Source organism: Labrus mixtus, chromosome 14 (genome assembly GCF_963584025.1).
Source record: "Labrus mixtus chromosome 14, fLabMix1.1, whole genome shotgun sequence".
Lineage (NCBI taxonomy): Eukaryota > Metazoa > Chordata > Actinopteri > Labriformes > Labridae > Labrus > Labrus mixtus.
This window is the reverse complement of record NC_083625.1, coordinates 22,981,972-23,000,423: the sequence shown is the minus strand read 5'-3', so window position 1 is coordinate 23,000,423 and position 18,452 is coordinate 22,981,972. Positions and strand designations below refer to the sequence as shown.

Here is an 18,452-nt window from a genome sequence, read left to right as displayed (position 1 = left end):
AACATGAAAAAGAAAAAGTACAATCATAGCTTATACATTTAGTCATTCACTGGATGAATCCCTTAAGCCAGTGATTCCCAAAGTGTGGCCCCCGAGGTTATGACGGGGGGGGGCGAATAGAAACACTGCACACTTTAGCAGACTTTAGAGAGGACTTCCAGGTTCACTTAGGGCCGCACCTTTGAGCGCACCTGTTTAAAAGACAGAGGGAGGAACCCCTCACTGCTACACTCCCCTCTTGTCCTGCTGCTCATATATATACAGTACATATAAATATATATATTAAGAGAAACGTCCAAAACTTGTGGCTCAGGAGCTTCTGGTAAACAGCTGGTTTTAGACCTCTTCTAACCAATTTGGTTCTTCTTTTAGCCAAAGTGAGAGACATGAATTCCTCAAAAACCTCTGAAAATAGTCAGGCAGAAGCTTGACAGTGGTATCTGACAACCTCTCTGGAGTGTTTTTTTAGGACAGCTGCCACTTTATGATATTTAGATTTTCTTTGAGTGTAACTACTGTCTTCAGCCGGCTGATGAATCTTAGTTATATTTTAACCTCTCCTTATTTTTATAATCACAAATTATTCTCTCATTTTAAACATATACAACAACAACAACAACAACAACAACAACAACAACAACGTTTACAGACTTCTTCTTCTGAAACCCTTTCCTGTGACTAAACGGTGTTTCCTTCCTGCTCTTCTACAGGTCAATTCCCCGTCACTGATGAGGCCCGGGTCGGTGGAGCAGTACAAGAGGGCGTTTGCCCGGCAGAGAGCTCGTGACCTTGCCCAGCACGCCGATGTACTGCTGTCAAAAGACAAAGAGATCGCTGCCCTACAGCAAGAAAACAGAGAGCTGGAGGCAGGGCTCGGCACCACAAAGGTAAAGTTTACTCAGCCTGCTTTCATCTGTAGACACTGATTTCGGCCGTACCGGGGGGCAGATTTCTCATAGACCAATGATGTTTTTAACATAACTCTGATCTTCACTTATCCACCAAGTTTAAGCCCCAATGCTCCATCATCATCCCTGCCTCTCTCACAACGCCTCAAGCTCCCCCTCTGCTGGACAACATGTGTACTGCTCATCCTGACTCCCCTAAGCCCCACTCGACAGAGGCTGCGTCACTGCTGATGACTGCATGACAGTGCAGGAATAGGCTGCCTTTCTAACTGCCTGTTTTTAATGACTGGTCATGTGACATAGAGGCTCGTTCTCCTGAATGTGAACATCTGTTGGCTTTAATAATAAAGGGTCTTACAGGGTGAGCTGTGCATTGATCTAGTGAGAGTCTGTGTTTGATCCCATGTTTACCCTTAACATTTTTTCACCATGTGGTCAAGCTGACGGGCAGGGATGGTGAAGAGCTCTTCTACACGCTGAGAAGAAGTTTTCATTATACAGTGACAATAATTACTTTTCATAACCTCTATGAAGACAAACTCAGTCTTTCACTAAAGTGCCTGGAATTTATAGAGAAAAATTATTTTGGTATTTAAAATCATAATATTGAGCATCGCCTGGCCTGGCATAACTGTCAATCTGCCTTGTCTAGATTATACCTGTACACAGACTTCCTGTGTGACAGGTGCAAAATCGCGCTTGCAACCATTTTATCACATGTTTTGTGAATGTTCTAAACTGGGTCGATTCTGGTCCTCGTTCTTTTAATTTATTCTCTATAATATACAGTATGTATATTTTTTAAACATTTCTCTTTGCCTCCTTATTGATATTTTTGGTGTGACCCCAGAGAACATATCAGATACTGTACCACTCATAAGTGCAAGTGTCAGCCATGTGATTGAAAATGTGTTGAAATGAAAGTCAAAGAATTGATTCTACAATAATTTAATTTTGCTTTACATTCAAACTGAAAGTCTGACTTTATTCTCAAATTATAGACAAACAAAAATTATTATTTTTTCTGTTTTCTGCTCTCATTTGTCTCTAATCCTTTGCTCTACTACTTTAAGTAAATAAAGTGAGTGAAATGAATACCGTGCTAAATTGAAGATGTTACTGTCCTATCCCATGTGTCCTTGTAGGGCTCCCCTGTTTCAGCTTGCAGGGAGGAATTCGAGAGGCTTCTGAGGGAATCTCAGAGGGAGGTGCTACGGCTCCAGAGACAACTGTCCGTCACCTCAACCACACAGCAGAACAACCAAAGTCCTCCTGACCCCGGTGGACCAGAGAGGAGTGATGACATTCAGAAGGAAGAGTTGGAGGGGGAAGAGAAGAAAGAAGTTGAAGCACAGGTTAGTTCACTCCCTCATATCAGAGCACAGCTCAACTCTGCACTGCCCCCTGTGGGTGACAAGTGACTCTTACCGTGTTGATGTTATTGCACTGCTTATAACAGCAAGTCAACTGTGCAGGAGATTAAAGCAGCAATAACAAAGAGGTGACATTTCATTATGTTTACAGTGCAGGAAGGATCATTTTTATTTGGATGATTTAAAGAACAAAGTGATGCATTTAATATAAAATAACAGAGTGTGATACTTTCAGGTTATTTAAGGTTACGTTTGTTACTAAAAGGAGGTTAAGAGGACTGTAGGAGGACTGTAGGAGGAGCTGGTACCACAGGAAAGTTTGCCATATATTACAGTTTGTGATGTGAGTTCAGCCCACTCAGTTTTTCTAATACGCTGTGTGTTTATGTTGGCATGAATGCTGTTTTGCACCGTTATATAATCGCTTGTCGTTGGACCCGATACTAATCTGCCACAAGCCATAATGAGTGATTCCCAGTCTTGAACTTGGGCCTGATCAAAGATGCCGGAGTCACACACACCATCTGATCCTCTCTCTGTGTTTTATACTGATCCCGTCTCTTTTATTGAGTTCTTGGAGGAAGTTCTTCATGTGTCAGTGATACTCTGACATGTCCTACACCGGCCAAAAAAGTAAAAATGACCCAAAAATAGCACAAATTCAACGTATATAAATAGATAATAAAATAAAGAGGAGAAAAAGATGAAGACTAAACCACTGAACTTTTACTAAAGAGGAAAAATGTCATGTATGTGGTGTGCATCTTAAATATATTAAATAGGAGTTCACATGAAGAAAGGCATACATCATATTTATGATGTTCTGCCTGTGGAGCACAAATGAGAATGCCGATTGTGGTAATCTCTCGTTTGTGGGACGCACACACGCACTGCCAGTGACACGCGCAAACCCAGAAAGGGGCCATGTTGTGTGAACTCTAATCCCCTCTAACAACAGAATGGTACAGTCCAGTAATCCGCTCTCTGTTGCTGTGGCAGCGGTGAGAGGGTTTTGGGTGGTAGGTAAGACTCCAGCCGCACTAAAGACTTTTCTATCTCGCCCTGCTCTGGATAACTAGCAGGCCAGAGGACGCCTTGACGTTACCACAAATCACACCAAAGGGGTAGGTGGTCTTCTGATATTGTTGACTGTGTGTGTGTGTAGAGGTGTCAGTGGTCCTTGCAGGTCTCCGTGGTTAACCTCCCGTCTGCTTGGCTGTGACACTGAAGCCATGCAGGACCCAAAGTTAAGACTTAACACTGCGAAAACTAATCAGTGTCATGACAAATCGGGAGTGTGAGGGAATTTGTGAGTGTTGCACGAGCGTTAGATTGTAAATCCAGCAGCTTATTTAAAAGATTATTTCTATCTTACATTCTGCATGTTAGTTTAGCGACACAGCTCGGGGGGATATTTCTCTTAGCAGTTATTTTGTAATATTCATTTCAGTAAATCCGGTGATAAAATCCGGCGGTAGCTTCGGTTGGACTGCCACTTTTGAAAGTCTTTCACTTTTTTACACATTTGAAAGACGGGACGTGCATGAGGCCTAGTCAAGGGCAACCTGTCAGAAACAGGGTTTTATAACGGTCATATTTTGGAGCATCCAGATTTTAGAGCGACAGATTTAGGAGCAGGGTGGCACAGCGTTTGATTGGTGGACATCGATATGCTCTGTATTAAAAAGGGAAAATCAACGGCCAGGCCAATCCATTAAGGTGCTTTTAAAAGAAGTGATCCAGTTACCCGTTTCGGTAGTCTGCAGGGATTACACCAATGTGCTTATGGCATCCAGGGCCCCGCTGAATGAGAACTGAACCTGCTTTAGTACGCATGGGCCCAAGGTGTACGTGATCCTTTAGTATACGTTGACCACATCGCTTTGAAGTGTACACATTAGATGTGAGTAGAGCAGAGGTGAGCCTGAAAGCTAGAACGTCATCGCAGCTGCTGACGCCGCCTCGACATGACGATAGATCTCTTGACATGGCTGCTCCATCAACAGCCATCATTCACAACCCTCTCTGACCGTCCTGTAGGATTTCAGTGTTAGCTTTATAATAAGAAGAACTATTATCATTATTATGTTTTCATGAATATTCTAAGAAGCCAACAATGAGTGAAATCATTCTGCTGATTCTGAGAGTAAGCACCAATATAACGGAGAAAAGATTTCAGCTCTGAGAACGGAAGGTTCTAATCATGACGTCTATTTGAACATCTAATTTTTTTTTAAGTTTTGGAGTGGAGACACAACAGGAACAAGTGTTTCTGAAGTTTGTAGCTGCAGAGATCTCTGACCATCAGCTGCAGTCTGTGACATTTAACTGAACATTGAAACATTCAGTAAACGTGAACCGTTCCTCCAAACATAAACGTCTGTTATTGTTGTTATGCGTTTATACTTAGCCAAACTTAGAACTATTGAGTCATGCATGATAAGCAGGTGCTCGATGTTAAAGCCCATTTTCACTCATTTAACCTTCAATAGAACTATGTTCCTTTGCAGATGAATATTCTCTGAGTTAATGTAAACCCTTTTCAGAGTGCTGCGTCTATGTTTAAGTCAGGAAGTGTTGTGTTTGGTATCTGATCCCAGCTCCTTCTTTAGCCTTTATCTGTAGATTATTAATGACTGTTAGCTGAGTCATCAATTTAATTATTATTTAATTTTAATTTTAGAGTCAGCATATGTTGAATCAGAGTTGCAGCCAACTTCAGCAAACCAAATCATTGTCATTGATGGTCTAATTTGACCTCTTTGGCCTCAACATCGGGAACGAAAGTTTGATAAACAGAGAAAACATGTTGGCATCGTATCTGCACTCATGTTTCTCTTTGCTCACTCTTTGAATCTTTGTTTTTGTTCATTAGCTCAACAAGGCCTGCACATGAATCCTGGCAGTACGAGTAAATTATAATATCTCAAAGTTATATCTCCTAATTATCCACTGACCGCGTGCTGTTACATGATGTACAGAAAAGGACTCAACTGATAAACATCAAATACCTTTATGATCATCTCTACAGATCGCTGAAGTGACTGAAACTTTAGATTTAAAGGTCACATATCCTCCTCCTCTTCAACCAGTTTAAATAATTCTCAGAGCTCCTAAAAACATGTGTGTGAAGTGTCTTCTAAATCCACTCTGATCCTGTATTTGATCATGTCTATAAACCCCTCTATTTCAGCCCTGCTCAGAACAGGCTGTTTCTGTGTCTGTACCTTTATATGTAAATGAGCTGTGTCTGACCACGCCCCCTCTCTGGAAGGACTTGGGTGTCTCTGGCTTTCTCGCTCCATGCCCTATTGTTTACGGTGAGAAGGCAGACTCAGAGGGCAGAACAAACACCTAGCTGTGGGAGTGTCACCCACCTGGGGGAGGGGTTACTGCCCTTTGTGATGTCATGAAGGGAACATCTCCAAACGGCCTGTTTGAGCACACATTTTCTGAAAAGTGGAGCAGACAAAAGACAGAGAGGATGGACTTTTCTTATAATTGGGGGATTTGTAGACAGACTAGAGACACATATTAGAGTTAGAGAAACATGGTGAAGAGAATATGGGACCATTAAAGCTGTTACTAACTATAGCACCTCTAACCCAGCTTCAGTATCAGCACATGTGACAAAAAGCCCATTGTATCAAGAGTATTGAAAATTACGTTTGGCTGTAGGACCATCAGCAGAATCTTTTTTCCTTTACTGGTTGATCTGAACAGAGTTTTTTAAGTTTGCTTTGTTGGCACATGAACCTTTGAAGTGATTCATAAAACTACTGTAAACTTGTACATACAACATAAATAAGGAAGAGAAAACTAACATTTTTCACCTCATAGACACACCTTAAGGACGACCATTCCAAAACTAAATGAATGCTTTTCTGCCTTTTTTTAAAGTCTACTCGATCACTGAAATGCACTTTTAAACGGCCGAACCGGGAAAGAAAAATACAGAGAGACTTCAGCTCTGCAGCTCGACCGTTAAGAGCCAAGAGCAGAGAGCACATTGGTCCAACCTGTTGTTATTCATCGTCAACAGAGAGGGGGCCTAATGGGGGAATCACTGAGGGTCCATCAGCTACACAGCATTTTTAAATGAAAGGCTAAAAGTAGCTCCCAACCACAGTATCATCTTAAGAGATACTGTGTGTTACTGTGTGTGTACATGTGTATAATGGATTCCTGCCAAGGCGTTGCAATAGGTATCGTTACTCTCTATCGAACCCAGCTCATCTCTTCACCCTTCCTTGGTTACAGATGAATAAAAGGATAATTACATCAAGTTCCATTGTTTGTTACTTAAAGTAACCATAAAGTTTACCTTGAACCTTGAACCTTGAACCTTGAACTTGTAGGTGTAACAGCTGTTAGTAAATAAATACTTCAATCTACTTCACGTCCCCTTTGCTTCCAGATTAAAGTTTGTTAGCTTCAGTTTTTCCTGCAAACTCGAGCGCTGAATTCAAAATGTGGTTTCAACAAGCCAGTGGCAGGTGTCTCACAGCTACAGTCCTGCTGCAGCTAATCACATCACACCAAAGACCTCTGAACTGTGCCCTGCTTGGGCTGAGATTTTTCACTATGAGGATGATATTTAACACAGTTCCACCGTTGGATGAATATGACCGTAGTAATGTTTACCATGTTATAGTTCACAGCAGCCTGGTTTGTAATCAGCCTCTTTGGGGGCATAGAAAAATGAAAGCGAGTCGTTTTTGGTCCAATATTACACTCCATGAACAGACCTGAGACTAAACTAAACTGCTAGCATTGTTGTTAGCGATTGCTACTTTCCTGCAGCAGTCACATGATGACATATTGCACAGCCCCTTTGGCACATCATCCTACATCACCTCTCATTCAGAATGTTAAACGACATCGGCACACATGAACGTTTATAGCGGGTCGGTCTAGAGTCTGAGATACCTGAATCTTCTCCCAGAGGGTCAAACCAGGTGAAAACAAGAAACACATAGAGATACAGGCACATAGACTCAGACAATAGAAACAACATTAAATACAGAAGACTTTACTTGATTCACTTATATTATGAAATACATCACACTCTTTATATTTGTTCCTGATTTTACGCCCGCTTTCCTCCTCCATCCATCCATTATCTTTAACCTTTTTCATGTTCGTGGTCACAGGGGGGAGGGGGGGAGGGAGCTGGAGCCGATTCGGCGGCTACACCCTTAACTGTTCGTCAGTCAATCACAGGGCTGACATGTAGAGACAGACAACCAGCCACACTCACATTCACACCTACGGACAATTTAGAGTCACCAGTTACCCTAACAAGCATGTCTTTGGACTGTGGGAGGGAGCCGGAGTACCTGGAGAGAACCCACACATGTGTCAGACAGGGATTCAAACCAGGAACCATGCATTTTCCTCCACATCCTCGTAGATTAGTTTTTATTGCGTCTCTATTTGTGCTGCAAAGGTGCAAGACAAATCAAGTCATTATGAGTATTATTTTTTTATTTCTTGGGTCAAACATCAACTCTCGATGCCAGGCAGGTGTGTCTGTGAAGATTATTAAATGCAGAGATTGTAAACGCTGTAGAAGAAAGACAAAGGTTTTTCCACTACTTTCTGAATGTGACACTCTTCTGTCTCACGGCTGCCAGATTGTAGCTGCAAACTCCACTCGCTTAAGCCGACCCACTCAATGGGTATGAAGTGTTACGGACTAATGAAGAGTCACAGGGAGGCCGACTGATTTAACTGTGACCAGACGAATACAATCGTGGGCAGTTTGCCAGGAAGTGTAGCTCACCTGGCACGACTTAGCTTGTGATGGATTTGACAGGATGACCACCAGGAAGAGAAAATCAGCACAGCGCTTGTCCAGAGCTCTCATTCCTGTGCACTGTGTGTTTTTTGTAAAGGGGCCAATGGAATTAGTGCCTCCTGCCGGCCTTTCGTCACCACTACTAACACCATATGGTCTCCTGTCCAAAAGATAAACCAGGCAGCCTCACCTAACTCCACAGACAGGCCGCTGAGCCACTGCCAAACTGTCACAACCCAGGTCTACCGTATCCACCAAATTGCTTGAACACACAGAGTCTTGGTAACTAACACACCTGCTGCGAGGAGTTTCACGTGTGAAAAGAGACAAGCCTCCAGGTTTTAAGCCCCTGCATGTCAGCTTGGATCGGCTCTGGGTTGACCCCCTGTAAGGAAAGCAATCAAACCAATGGATGGATCCACGCCAGGAAACTTTCACAGGGTTTTCAAACTGCTAGTACAAGTTATACAGACGACTTGAAATGACTGGGAAAACAAGCCTTTTTTTAATATCGGGTCATATCAAGCTTCAGTTCCTAACTGGTACTAAAATTGTACCGAGGCTCTGAACCCACTTTGAAAAGAAAACCTTCAGGACCAGACCTTTCTTTGGGTTCAAAGTTTCCCTCAATTGACTCTTTAATGACGATACTCTGCCTATAAAAAACATTTTTAAGACCTGTTTGTTTCTGTAAAAGTCATTTTTAAGATGCGTTGAAGTTCATTTCCTTTGTGACAGACTCGTTTTTTATTCTGTGATGTGTAAATCTAACGGAAAATTTGATCTTCCTTATAAGGAAGAACATTAAAAAAAACAGTGTTTCCTTCACCTCTTCCACTTTTAACTCTTGCGTTGGTTTGATCGTTCCTATAAAGGATTTTTGTAGAAAGTATATCGATCATTTCCTCCCTGTGGGAGGTGTTTCCTCACAGTGTTCCTGTTCCTTGTGGGATACACCTTTCAGTGACTAACAATTACAAAAAGGTAAAGGAGAGATCCCCTTTGCAGCACGTGGCAGAGCGCCCTTGATCCTGTTACTGGGTCATGGCCTTGGCTGCACTAGCACAGTTTTACTCTGAGCATAAGTAGGTTTGCTCTAAAATTAGATCCTGATTCCCGACTCTTAACCCTGAACCAATGTCAGCCTGACCCCCACCTGGGTCTGAGGTGGACCAATCATACCATTTATAAAGAAATAATAATGAATGTACTGTAGTTATCGCTTATGAAAAGCAACACAAACATTTAGGTCTTTATCCTTCAACCTAATTAGAGAACAGAAGTCTGCTGCTTATGTGTTGCTGGAGGGACTCCCCTCCCCCTATTCATTGATTATAGTGGGACCACTGGGAAGAAGGCTTGCTGCTAATCTCTCCCTCACAGTGGGAGGGATTGGGGGGTGATTCTCAGTATTACTGTGCAGTATTACAATCTCACATACAATCAGCTTTCCACATTTTTAGCATAAGAACCGGAGCTTTTCCGTGCTTACCTTAGATCTTAACTGTTGAAGATTATCTCTGTGAATGTGACTGCATGTCCTGTTCAGGTTGCAGGAGAGACCCCGTGTGTGGTGTTAGATGAAGCTCCATCCAGGTGTGAGAGGACTCCCGGCGAGGAGGAGGAGTCGGGGCTGCAAGTGACGCCCCAACCGGGCCTCAGCCCGACCCCCTCCCATCAGGAGGACCACACAGAGGAGCAGCACCTACAGTTTCTGGTGAGAGCGTTGGACATTACCACACGGAGCGGATGCCTCACATCGTTTACTGAGTGCTAACATGCCATTCTTTTATTTTTGATGTATAATTTAAGCATTGGATTCTGTTTAAGATAGCAAAGACACAAAAAATGATGTGAAATCTAAATGGTTCAGTAAGTAAAGAAGAGGCTCAGATCTTAAATCAGTCCTTTATATGAGAGTCCTTGACTCCACTTGAGAACAACACCTGCAAACATTTGCTCTCCACTCTGCGTTTACATGTGAAACCGAAGCTCTAATTCAGTGCTGCTGTGCTGTGCTTGAGCTGCCTGCCACTGAAGGAAAAACTATGGTCAGATTTGTTATGTAATGCTGGGATTATTTTGATCTGGTCCCTTGGAAACAGGAGAGTATATTGCCCTCTCTGATTCTACAAGAGGGTCTCATGGCTTACATAGGCCACATTCCCTCTCAGCTCTTTCAGGATGAAAAGTGGAGATTGGACACATTAAGTGATGTTGATTTTTTTGTATGTTAGAGCACTGACATCGTACATCCATTAGATTTTATATAGTAACAGTAAAAAGCTGCATGTCTCTCTGCCCTCCACCGTGCATGCACATTTTCACAGCTCGTATCCACTCCTCTCCCAGTGCTCACACTAAGAAGCCGATATTTCAGTTTTTAATGAGCTGTTTTAACGTGCAGATGTTGATCTTTGAATTTGATGTGCTGCTATGACGTTCTGTTTTCAAACTGTCCTCACATGGTGTGCTCAAATGCATCATTTTTGCACTCGCAGCTTTTTCTTTATTTTTTACCAAAATCCTGATTAGATCTGCACAAAAATGATAAAGGCAATGAGCGAGTATGTCGCTTACATGAGTGAGGGTTCTGCTGTATGTCAACGAATGTGGAATCGACTATAATTATTTCATAGCAAAGACAGGAACTCAGGAATATAACAGAAAGAGCATCAACAGTCAGACAAAACGGAGAGTAGTCTACAAAAGGTCAAAGCAAAAGGTCAAATGAAGTAAAGTCTGAATGTGGAGGAACTTTATTTAATTATTTGAGCATCATATATTTAGATTAGAAGGGGAACATGCAGAAAAGAACATTTCATGGAGGAGGCTTCAATGAGTTACAGTAAAACAAAGTGCACCAGAGGTTAATAGACTTTGAATAGACGCATAATAATAACCATTTTTAACCCTATCACTATATGAGTATTCACATTAAACACATCGCAACAGTCTGAATTTATCATGATTAATAAAAAAAACAACGCTGCCTCTCTCGGCATGTTTATATGTATCTATGTTGTCCAGAGGCCTGTGTGTCATGAACATGCTGTCATACCTTTTCAATGTAGTCGTATGAAGCTACAGCTAACTATCAGTGACTCTCTCTCAGGTTAATTAGTGGCAATTTAGAGGAGAATAAAAACAGTTTGAGGATATGTTGAGACATGTTGCAAACACAGGCGTTAGATAGAAATAGAAACTGTGAGGTAAAGCTAATACGCACTCTTTATTTTGTTTATTTACACCAGTGGTGTAGTGCAGGCCAGGGTATACCAACCTCTAAATATCTGATTCACACCAATGATTGGTTGACAATATTCAGTGGGATGCTTTAATTATTGTAGGGTTAGGGTTAGGGTTAGGATGGTGAAGGGGTGACCCTCCCATGTGCCTTCTCTGCCTGTAATTGGCCACTCTGCCTGCACTCTGACTAAATATGCAGGAGTAGTGTAATGTTAGCTTACATGTCACATTTATATCAGAGGCAGTTTATCCTCTGCTGGACCGGACACTTAAAAACGATTATGGGGAAAGATTAAGAGTATACCCACTTCTTTAGGCACCACTACACCACTGTTTATCGCAATTTTGTACAATGTTATCGCAGATTTTTTTCATCCGCTGCAGGCCAATCTGCCAAATGTTTATCTGAGAAACTTTTTAAAAAGTCCCAGTCCCAGTGCTTATGTGTGTGGTTAGGACAACAATAACAAATGCAAAGCAACTTGTGGGGACTTCATAGGAAACAGAAAATGAAGAGGGACTAATCAGACGTTCAGTAAAAAGTTTCTTCTTTTATTGTGAAACAGCTGTGAATTCATTTCTGTTCTAATGAGTGCAAACGTCTTTAAAGGTTAGCGTCACAGTCAGGACTGTCAGGGAGCAACAAAGAATCATCCCCCAATAAAGAGAGCTCAGTCCCAGCTCTTTAGTACCATGACTGATAAACAATCAAGCAAATCAGCAGCACAGCACACAGATTGCAGTTTAATTATGGTTATTGTCTGGCTGAGCGATCAGCGCAGAGAGTTCTGTCTCTCTCCTCCAGTCAGCTGCTGGTGGTCGACAATTAGCCTGCGTGTCCTGCAGCCTCCCCCACACGCTCACAGTGGTAATACTTGATGGAGGCCCAGAGGCCATGCTGAAATAAGCTGATTTCTCCGATGCTGCTCCTGTATGTAAGCTGCATTTAGAATAATTAAAGGATGCTAAGCTTGCAATACCTCATTGCTGTGATGTCGGAGGTCAATACAGAACTAGAGCTGGTGTGCTCAGCATTGCAAAATGTAAACACACATCACTTGTCATTCATGATATTCATTATAATTATTTATCTTACGTTCTGCACAGCACTCGATGTGTCTTTGTGTGATGTGTCTGAACTGTTTCAGCCTTCCTTTCACTCGAGCTGTGGAGTGTCTGTCTGTGTTTCTGATGTTGTTCCTTTATGTATAACAGTTTAACCTGCTTTTTAAGATGCAGTAAATTTAGTCATAATAGAACTGAAAATAAGGATGAAGTGAGACTGTCTTCTCATTGTGTTCATGTTTGTTCAGGAAAGTGAGCTGAGTAAGAAGAGAAAAGAATGTGAAAACCTTGAGCATGAAGTAAAGAAGCGTCAGAAGAGATGTCTGGATTTGGTAAGAACTCCTCTTCCTCCAGTGTTTTCTTCTCACACACTCTCTCTCTCTCTCTCGTTGTGCTCCAGTCTGCATTCAACATGAGAATAGTGGACTTTTTCCTGAGTCTTTACCTGAATGTCACCTTGTGCTTTGGTTACAGGAGAGCCAGCTTGAGGATGAGCGAAGCAAAAATGAGCAACTGAAGGAGGAGGCAGATCTCCTCAGGAGGAAGGCACTGCTGCTCGACCAGGTCAGTTCCTCCTGCTTGTCCAAAGTTTTTAGAAATGAGCCCAGTTTGTCAAGAAAGACCAGAGAGTTATGGAACAAGATGTCCACGTTACAAAGATAATGATTCAAACTCACTAAATGAGAGAACTTGCTGTTACATTTCAGACTCGGGCTGAGAATGAGGAGCTGAGGGAAGATCTCTCTGAAGTGACCGCTCAACACAATTCAGTTCTCGAGGAGAACCAGAGACTCCGTGCCAAACTGGAGAACCTAGAGCAGGTCCTAAAGGTGCTGCTTGTGTCAAAAATTCTGTGTTTGTGTTGTTGTAGATGTCACTTTGTTGTTGTTTTGTGATTGAACAAAAATAAATCCTTTGTTACAGCATATGCGTGAGGTCGCTGAGCGAAGGCAGCAGTTGGAATTGGAACATGAGCAGGCACTGGCTATCCTTAAGTTCAAACAGGATGAGATCAAACGCTTACAGCGGGTAATGACCTCTTCTGTTCTACACACACACAAGATTTATTTATTGTTCCAACCCTCATGTGTCTGAGGCTGCTTTTAGACTGATTTGGGGATATTTGGGGTTTTGTCCAGCAGGAGGCATCCTTTCAGCACCAATTAAGCTTTTGAATTAAACAGAGCGTCCTGCATCATGAATTAGACTCATATGAATGAACAGCCAATGTTACACTAACGTTAATGTATTTATTTATCACCAGGCTCAGTTATTTGCCAAGCGGGAGCATGAGGGAGTGGTTCAGATGCTTGAGGTGAGTGTGTAATAAAACAGTGACTAAAGAGGAAGGAAACAAGTTCATGAGTTTTCTACTTTTACTCTCTGAGGGGCTTTCAGGAATTCATGAATTGGAGCAGAATGAATGAATGTTATTACAAACACAAAAGAGAGAAGAAATCAGTACACTCGGCCCAAACGTCAGAGAGAGGAGTGTGTGTCCAACTGACTCCATGTCCGACCAGATTACAGAACAGAGTAGTTAATTATTCATGAATCTCCTTAAGATGTAGTTTATTATCGTCCTGTGTTTAGCAGACAAAGGAGGTCCCATTGACACTGCAGCAGCATGTTCGAACAGAACAAAGGCCTCTTAACTCGTATCCAAACACCTGACAGAGACGCTGCAGGAGAAAATACGTTGCAAAGCACTCCGTGAAAACCGTTAGAACAGATGGCGTCTCTGCTGATGTGTAACCTTTTCACTTGTTCTCAATGTGAGCGTTACACACTTTGAATTCAAAAGAACCTGAGGCAGTCATTTAGATCTCCTACTTCCTGATTGGCTGCTGATTTTAAATGGTGGGGGGGAGACCTCAAACATGTCATAATCCACACTTGATGACTTTATATGAACGTGTTCTGTCTGTGTCTACGCGTTCCACGCTGTAATGTCATTCACCCTAAATGAAGTTTGCCTTTTATTGTAGGAGGTGACTGAGCTTGTGTTGCGGAGGGAGCTGGTAGAGTATAGTCGCTCCTGTTTTTTTAAAGACTGCTCGTTTCCTCTCTGTTGGTTTGCTTCTCTCGCTTTCTGTCTCTATTTAAACACGAGGAGAAAGTCTCTCTCTCTCTCTCTCCCCCCTCCTGGGAATCTGAACTTTGGCACCAGGTCAACACGCTGCAATTTCACAATCAGTTAAAAATAAATCATAATCATTGAGCAGTCATGAAGCAGGTGTTGAAGGGGGCCACCACTCACTGTGCTGATACTGATTCCTACCTGATTCCTCTCACAGAGCTAACTCTCCGATTGCTGTGTTTCTATTTTTATATCTAATGTTCTTTCTTTTCCCAGATCCACTCTATCTCAAGCATGTGTTTACCTTGGTTATCTTTTTTTTGTGTTATCCTTTTTGCTAACCAGAGTACACTGGACTGCATGCAGGTACTGTTAACCTAGCCTGCCAGATCTCCTTTTCCAAACTATATACGCTCCTGTCATGAACCCCCCCCCCCCAGCTCCTGTAGATAGAACCACCAAACCCAACAGCTTTTACTCAAATCCTCCAATCGTGTTATGTAGAAATACTTACACTGAACGAAGGGCTAACAGGCCTGCTCTCTTTCAAAATGCTACATGTAGCCACAAAGACCCGTATGATGCATTTGTGTAGGTTCTCCCCACTGTATTTAAGTAAGTCGTAAGTCGAGGATCAATGGGTGCCCTGTGCAGCTAGAGCAGGAACAGATAACTTGTGATGTGATCAGAGTAATCCAGCGCTCACCAGGATTGTTCAGAGTGACTTTAAAGTTTAATGCATGTATAAACATTGACCTTGAAAGATGTTTGTAAGTAAATGTAGTTGCATGAGGCCAGTTAACGCTCACTCACTCCAAGCTCCACCGAGCACACTTATCACGAGGGCTGTGATTGGATAGATATAATCTTTATTACTGTAAACTGTACTCATCGCCGAGTCTGGACGCTGTTTTGTTAACGAGTCTTCATCTCGGCTCAGTGAGGCGAGATAACAACAGGCTGCAGACTTCGGCTCTGCAGAGGTGAGAGCTGACAGGAAATGTTGTTCACACAGTTTCGTGCAGAGGCCTGCCAGGAAACTCCAAACCGCAACCTGAAGTGAAATAAGCCACATATAGAAACTCAAGAGTTGTGTAGTGTTCCAGAAAAGAAACCCTGCTGCTGTGTAGTGAACGCAGTGTAAGACAGAAGCCCGACATGAAACTTCTCATAACCTCTGATTCCCTTTTTTGACGTGTTCTTACTCCTATTTCCCACCTTACCAGAAAACTACCTGTCTCTATTTCCCCTTCATTTTTTCTTTCCTCTGAAGGTTGGACTCTTTTGTTTTTGAGCTAACAGTTTATCTCGCCTTGTTCTCAGTAACCTAACAACATGTTGTAACTCTCCATTGTTTAATATGTGTTATGTAAGTAGGGTCAGTCCTGAAATGTAGTTTGTGTTTACCTGTGATTAGTTTCCATAGCTACCTAGTTAGTGGTCATGTAGGTATAAGAGGTGTCTGCATGACACTGTTTCATTAAGGGACCTTTTATAAACTAGGCTATGACTATATAAGGCAAACAGAAGTGCAGGTCAAAGGCTCTGACGCTGTGTAGGCAGCTTGAAAAAGCTCTTCTTATTGTTGTGGTTCATAAACATGCAGAAGCAAAACGTGCAAACCGGTCGAGGGGAGGTGAATATATTTCTAAAGGATATTTTTATTGTAAAGATAGGACAGTGGATAGACTCATAAATCAGGGAGAGAGGGAGAGTGGGGAACAACATGCAGGTCGGATTCAAACCCAGGCTGCACGTTCCGCACATGGGGCAGGCACTAACCGCTAGGCTAGGCTACCCACCCTCCATGATTATACTTATTAAAATGTGTGGTTGGGGGGTGATGAATAAATATGCTCTCAGCGAGTCACATTATCTGTGCCATTGCTGAGTGAACAATCAGCTTTGTGAGTTATTTGTCTGGATGGTGCAGACTGCAGAGAAGATTAATGTGAACGCAAACGTAGCAGGTTCTGATATCTTCTGATACATCACTGTTCCAAACTAAACATCTACGACTCATTTTCCCCCAAAAACACTAAAAATAAAACTTGCTCTGCACCGCTTCATTTGACTGAACCTGTCCACTTGTGCACCCTGTGCTCAACTCTGGACAAAATACCACACAAGCAGGTGAAGTGGAGTATAAGGTGAGGCAAATATTGAGCAGTTGTAACGTTACATGAGTTGGCCATTGCACCTCGAACAGGAATAGATAGCTCCTTATGGCTGAAGAGCGACATTAAAACACTCCTCTTTACGCATATTTAAAGCTTCATCACACATGTACACATACAATGTATGTTATAGTATTCAAAAGGGGGATTTTCATGTTTATTATATAAAGATTTATTTATGTATTTTTGTATATTTTTAAGATATTTTTACGTGTGTTCTTGTCCCCTGGCTGTGACGCCATGTGTAGTCAAAGGTGCGTGAGCTGGAGGAGAAATGCCGCAGTCAGAGCGAACAGTTTGGCCTGCTGTCCCAAGAGCTGGAGAAGTTTCGACTGCAGGCATCGAAGGTGGACCTGGCCAGCTGTAGCATCCTCAACAACCCCAGCATCTCTATTCTGACCAATGGGGTGGGCCTGACTACAGAACGAGGTGAGCCATGCCGCCAAGTTGTGGATTTAATCACCAAAATAAAAGCCTGCACAGTCCAGAGTGTTTTAATTTGACCATGGCTTTTGGTTGAGCGTGAGAGGATTCTATTGGCTGTCTCAGTTTCATTTCAGATACATTTTTACAGTTTTACATTGTAGTCAATTTATATTTTTCTCTGGATATTTCAAACTTTTAGGATAAATTGATGTTTGTTTTGTGTTTATTTAAAATATAAAAGTCATGCTCTCCTTTCTTTAAGTGCTAATTAACAAAATGCTAATTAGCTTAGTGTCGGCTCTTAATGACCCTAAGAAGAGAAGCACGGGTTGTATTCCAGCTTTATTGAGTTATACATTATGATATGTAAGGTAAAACAAGAATCATACTTTATCATCTTTTTATATTTCATTCAGTTGTAACATGATTCTATAACTCATCATTAAATGGAGCCTGTGAACGAATCACTGCGTCGCTTGGGAAAAGTCTTCTTTTGTGTAAAACATACAAGGCTCGATCTTTTATGTTTTAATGCTGCAAGTTCCCAAGTTGGCTTTCTTTACTGACGCTTTAATTAAAGGCGTTATACATTCCTTTGATTCCAGACAAAATAATGCTTCTGAGGCCCCGTGTCTACCTAGTGTTTTTTTCCAGGCAGAAAGGCGCTGGCTGTGCGCTTGGAAGAGTTTGCATGAAGTGTTGAGAATAAAAGTTCTAAACATCCATCCTGTCTCTATGACAACAGTCTGTTGACAACACCCGCTGTATGACCGACACTGCTCCGTTAATTTTTACTGCATGTTTGATATTTGACATCAGACACGGAGCGAGGAGGATGTGGGTACAAGATACAATCCGTAGGTGGCTAAATACAGGGAATATCATACATTTTCAAAAACGCGCGGTGACGTCAACAGCACCTTTCTGAAAAGTTGACAGATTTTCAACTTGAGCGCTCGGAGCGGCTGTACAAAAAAGGCAGAGCCCTGGAGAAAAGACGCTGGGCGCCTGCTGCTGCAAACGCTCTCTCCTCATCAAAATGAAAATCATAGAAAAAAGACGCTGGCGTTCAGAATAAAACGCTAGGTGGACACGGGGCCTTAACCTTTCATTCTGCTTCCAACAGTCCAAATGTAGCTTCTCCAGCTTTCTCTCTCTGTTTCTTCTATGCTGTTCATGTGTTTTTAGACTGCACTGAGGGCTCATGGGACATGGTGTCCCTGGGTGAAATAGCTTTCTGGAGTCTCGAGGGAGGTGACACTCTCTCCTGCCCTGAGGGTAATGATCCGCTCGGTTCTGTCTCTGTGGTTGTAGGCACTGTCACAGTCAGCATGGCATGTTCTCACACATCATCTCACCGTCACAGTCCAGCAC

General features: G+C 42.3%; 1 protein-coding gene across 8 annotated transcripts in view; it reads left to right on the top strand.

The window, feature by feature from the left end:
• LOC132988455 (RIMS-binding protein 2-like) overlaps positions 1 to 18,452 on the top strand; it is a 78,811-nt gene that overhangs the window by 24,316 nt on the left and 36,043 nt on the right. For 7 of the 8 annotated variants that reach the window (XR_009675813.1, XM_061055870.1, XM_061055867.1 and 4 more), the window contains 10 exons: positions 711 to 887; positions 2,054 to 2,263; positions 9,631 to 9,798; positions 12,644 to 12,727; positions 12,870 to 12,959; positions 13,103 to 13,225; positions 13,320 to 13,424; positions 13,660 to 13,710; positions 14,384 to 14,416; positions 16,901 to 17,081. Coding sequence is in view for 7 of the 8 variants with exons in the window: in XM_061055870.1 (XP_060911853.1) it covers positions 711 to 887; positions 2,054 to 2,263; positions 9,631 to 9,798; positions 12,644 to 12,727; positions 12,870 to 12,959; positions 13,103 to 13,225; positions 13,320 to 13,424; positions 13,660 to 13,710; positions 14,384 to 14,416; positions 16,901 to 17,081 (1,222 nt within the window). In the remaining variant the exon portion in view is untranslated. The remainder of the gene's footprint in view (positions 1 to 710; positions 888 to 2,053; positions 2,264 to 9,630; positions 9,799 to 12,643; positions 12,728 to 12,869; positions 12,960 to 13,102; positions 13,226 to 13,319; positions 13,425 to 13,659; positions 13,711 to 14,383; positions 14,417 to 16,900; positions 17,082 to 18,452) is intronic. The other variant, XM_061055864.1, reaches the window with a different exon arrangement.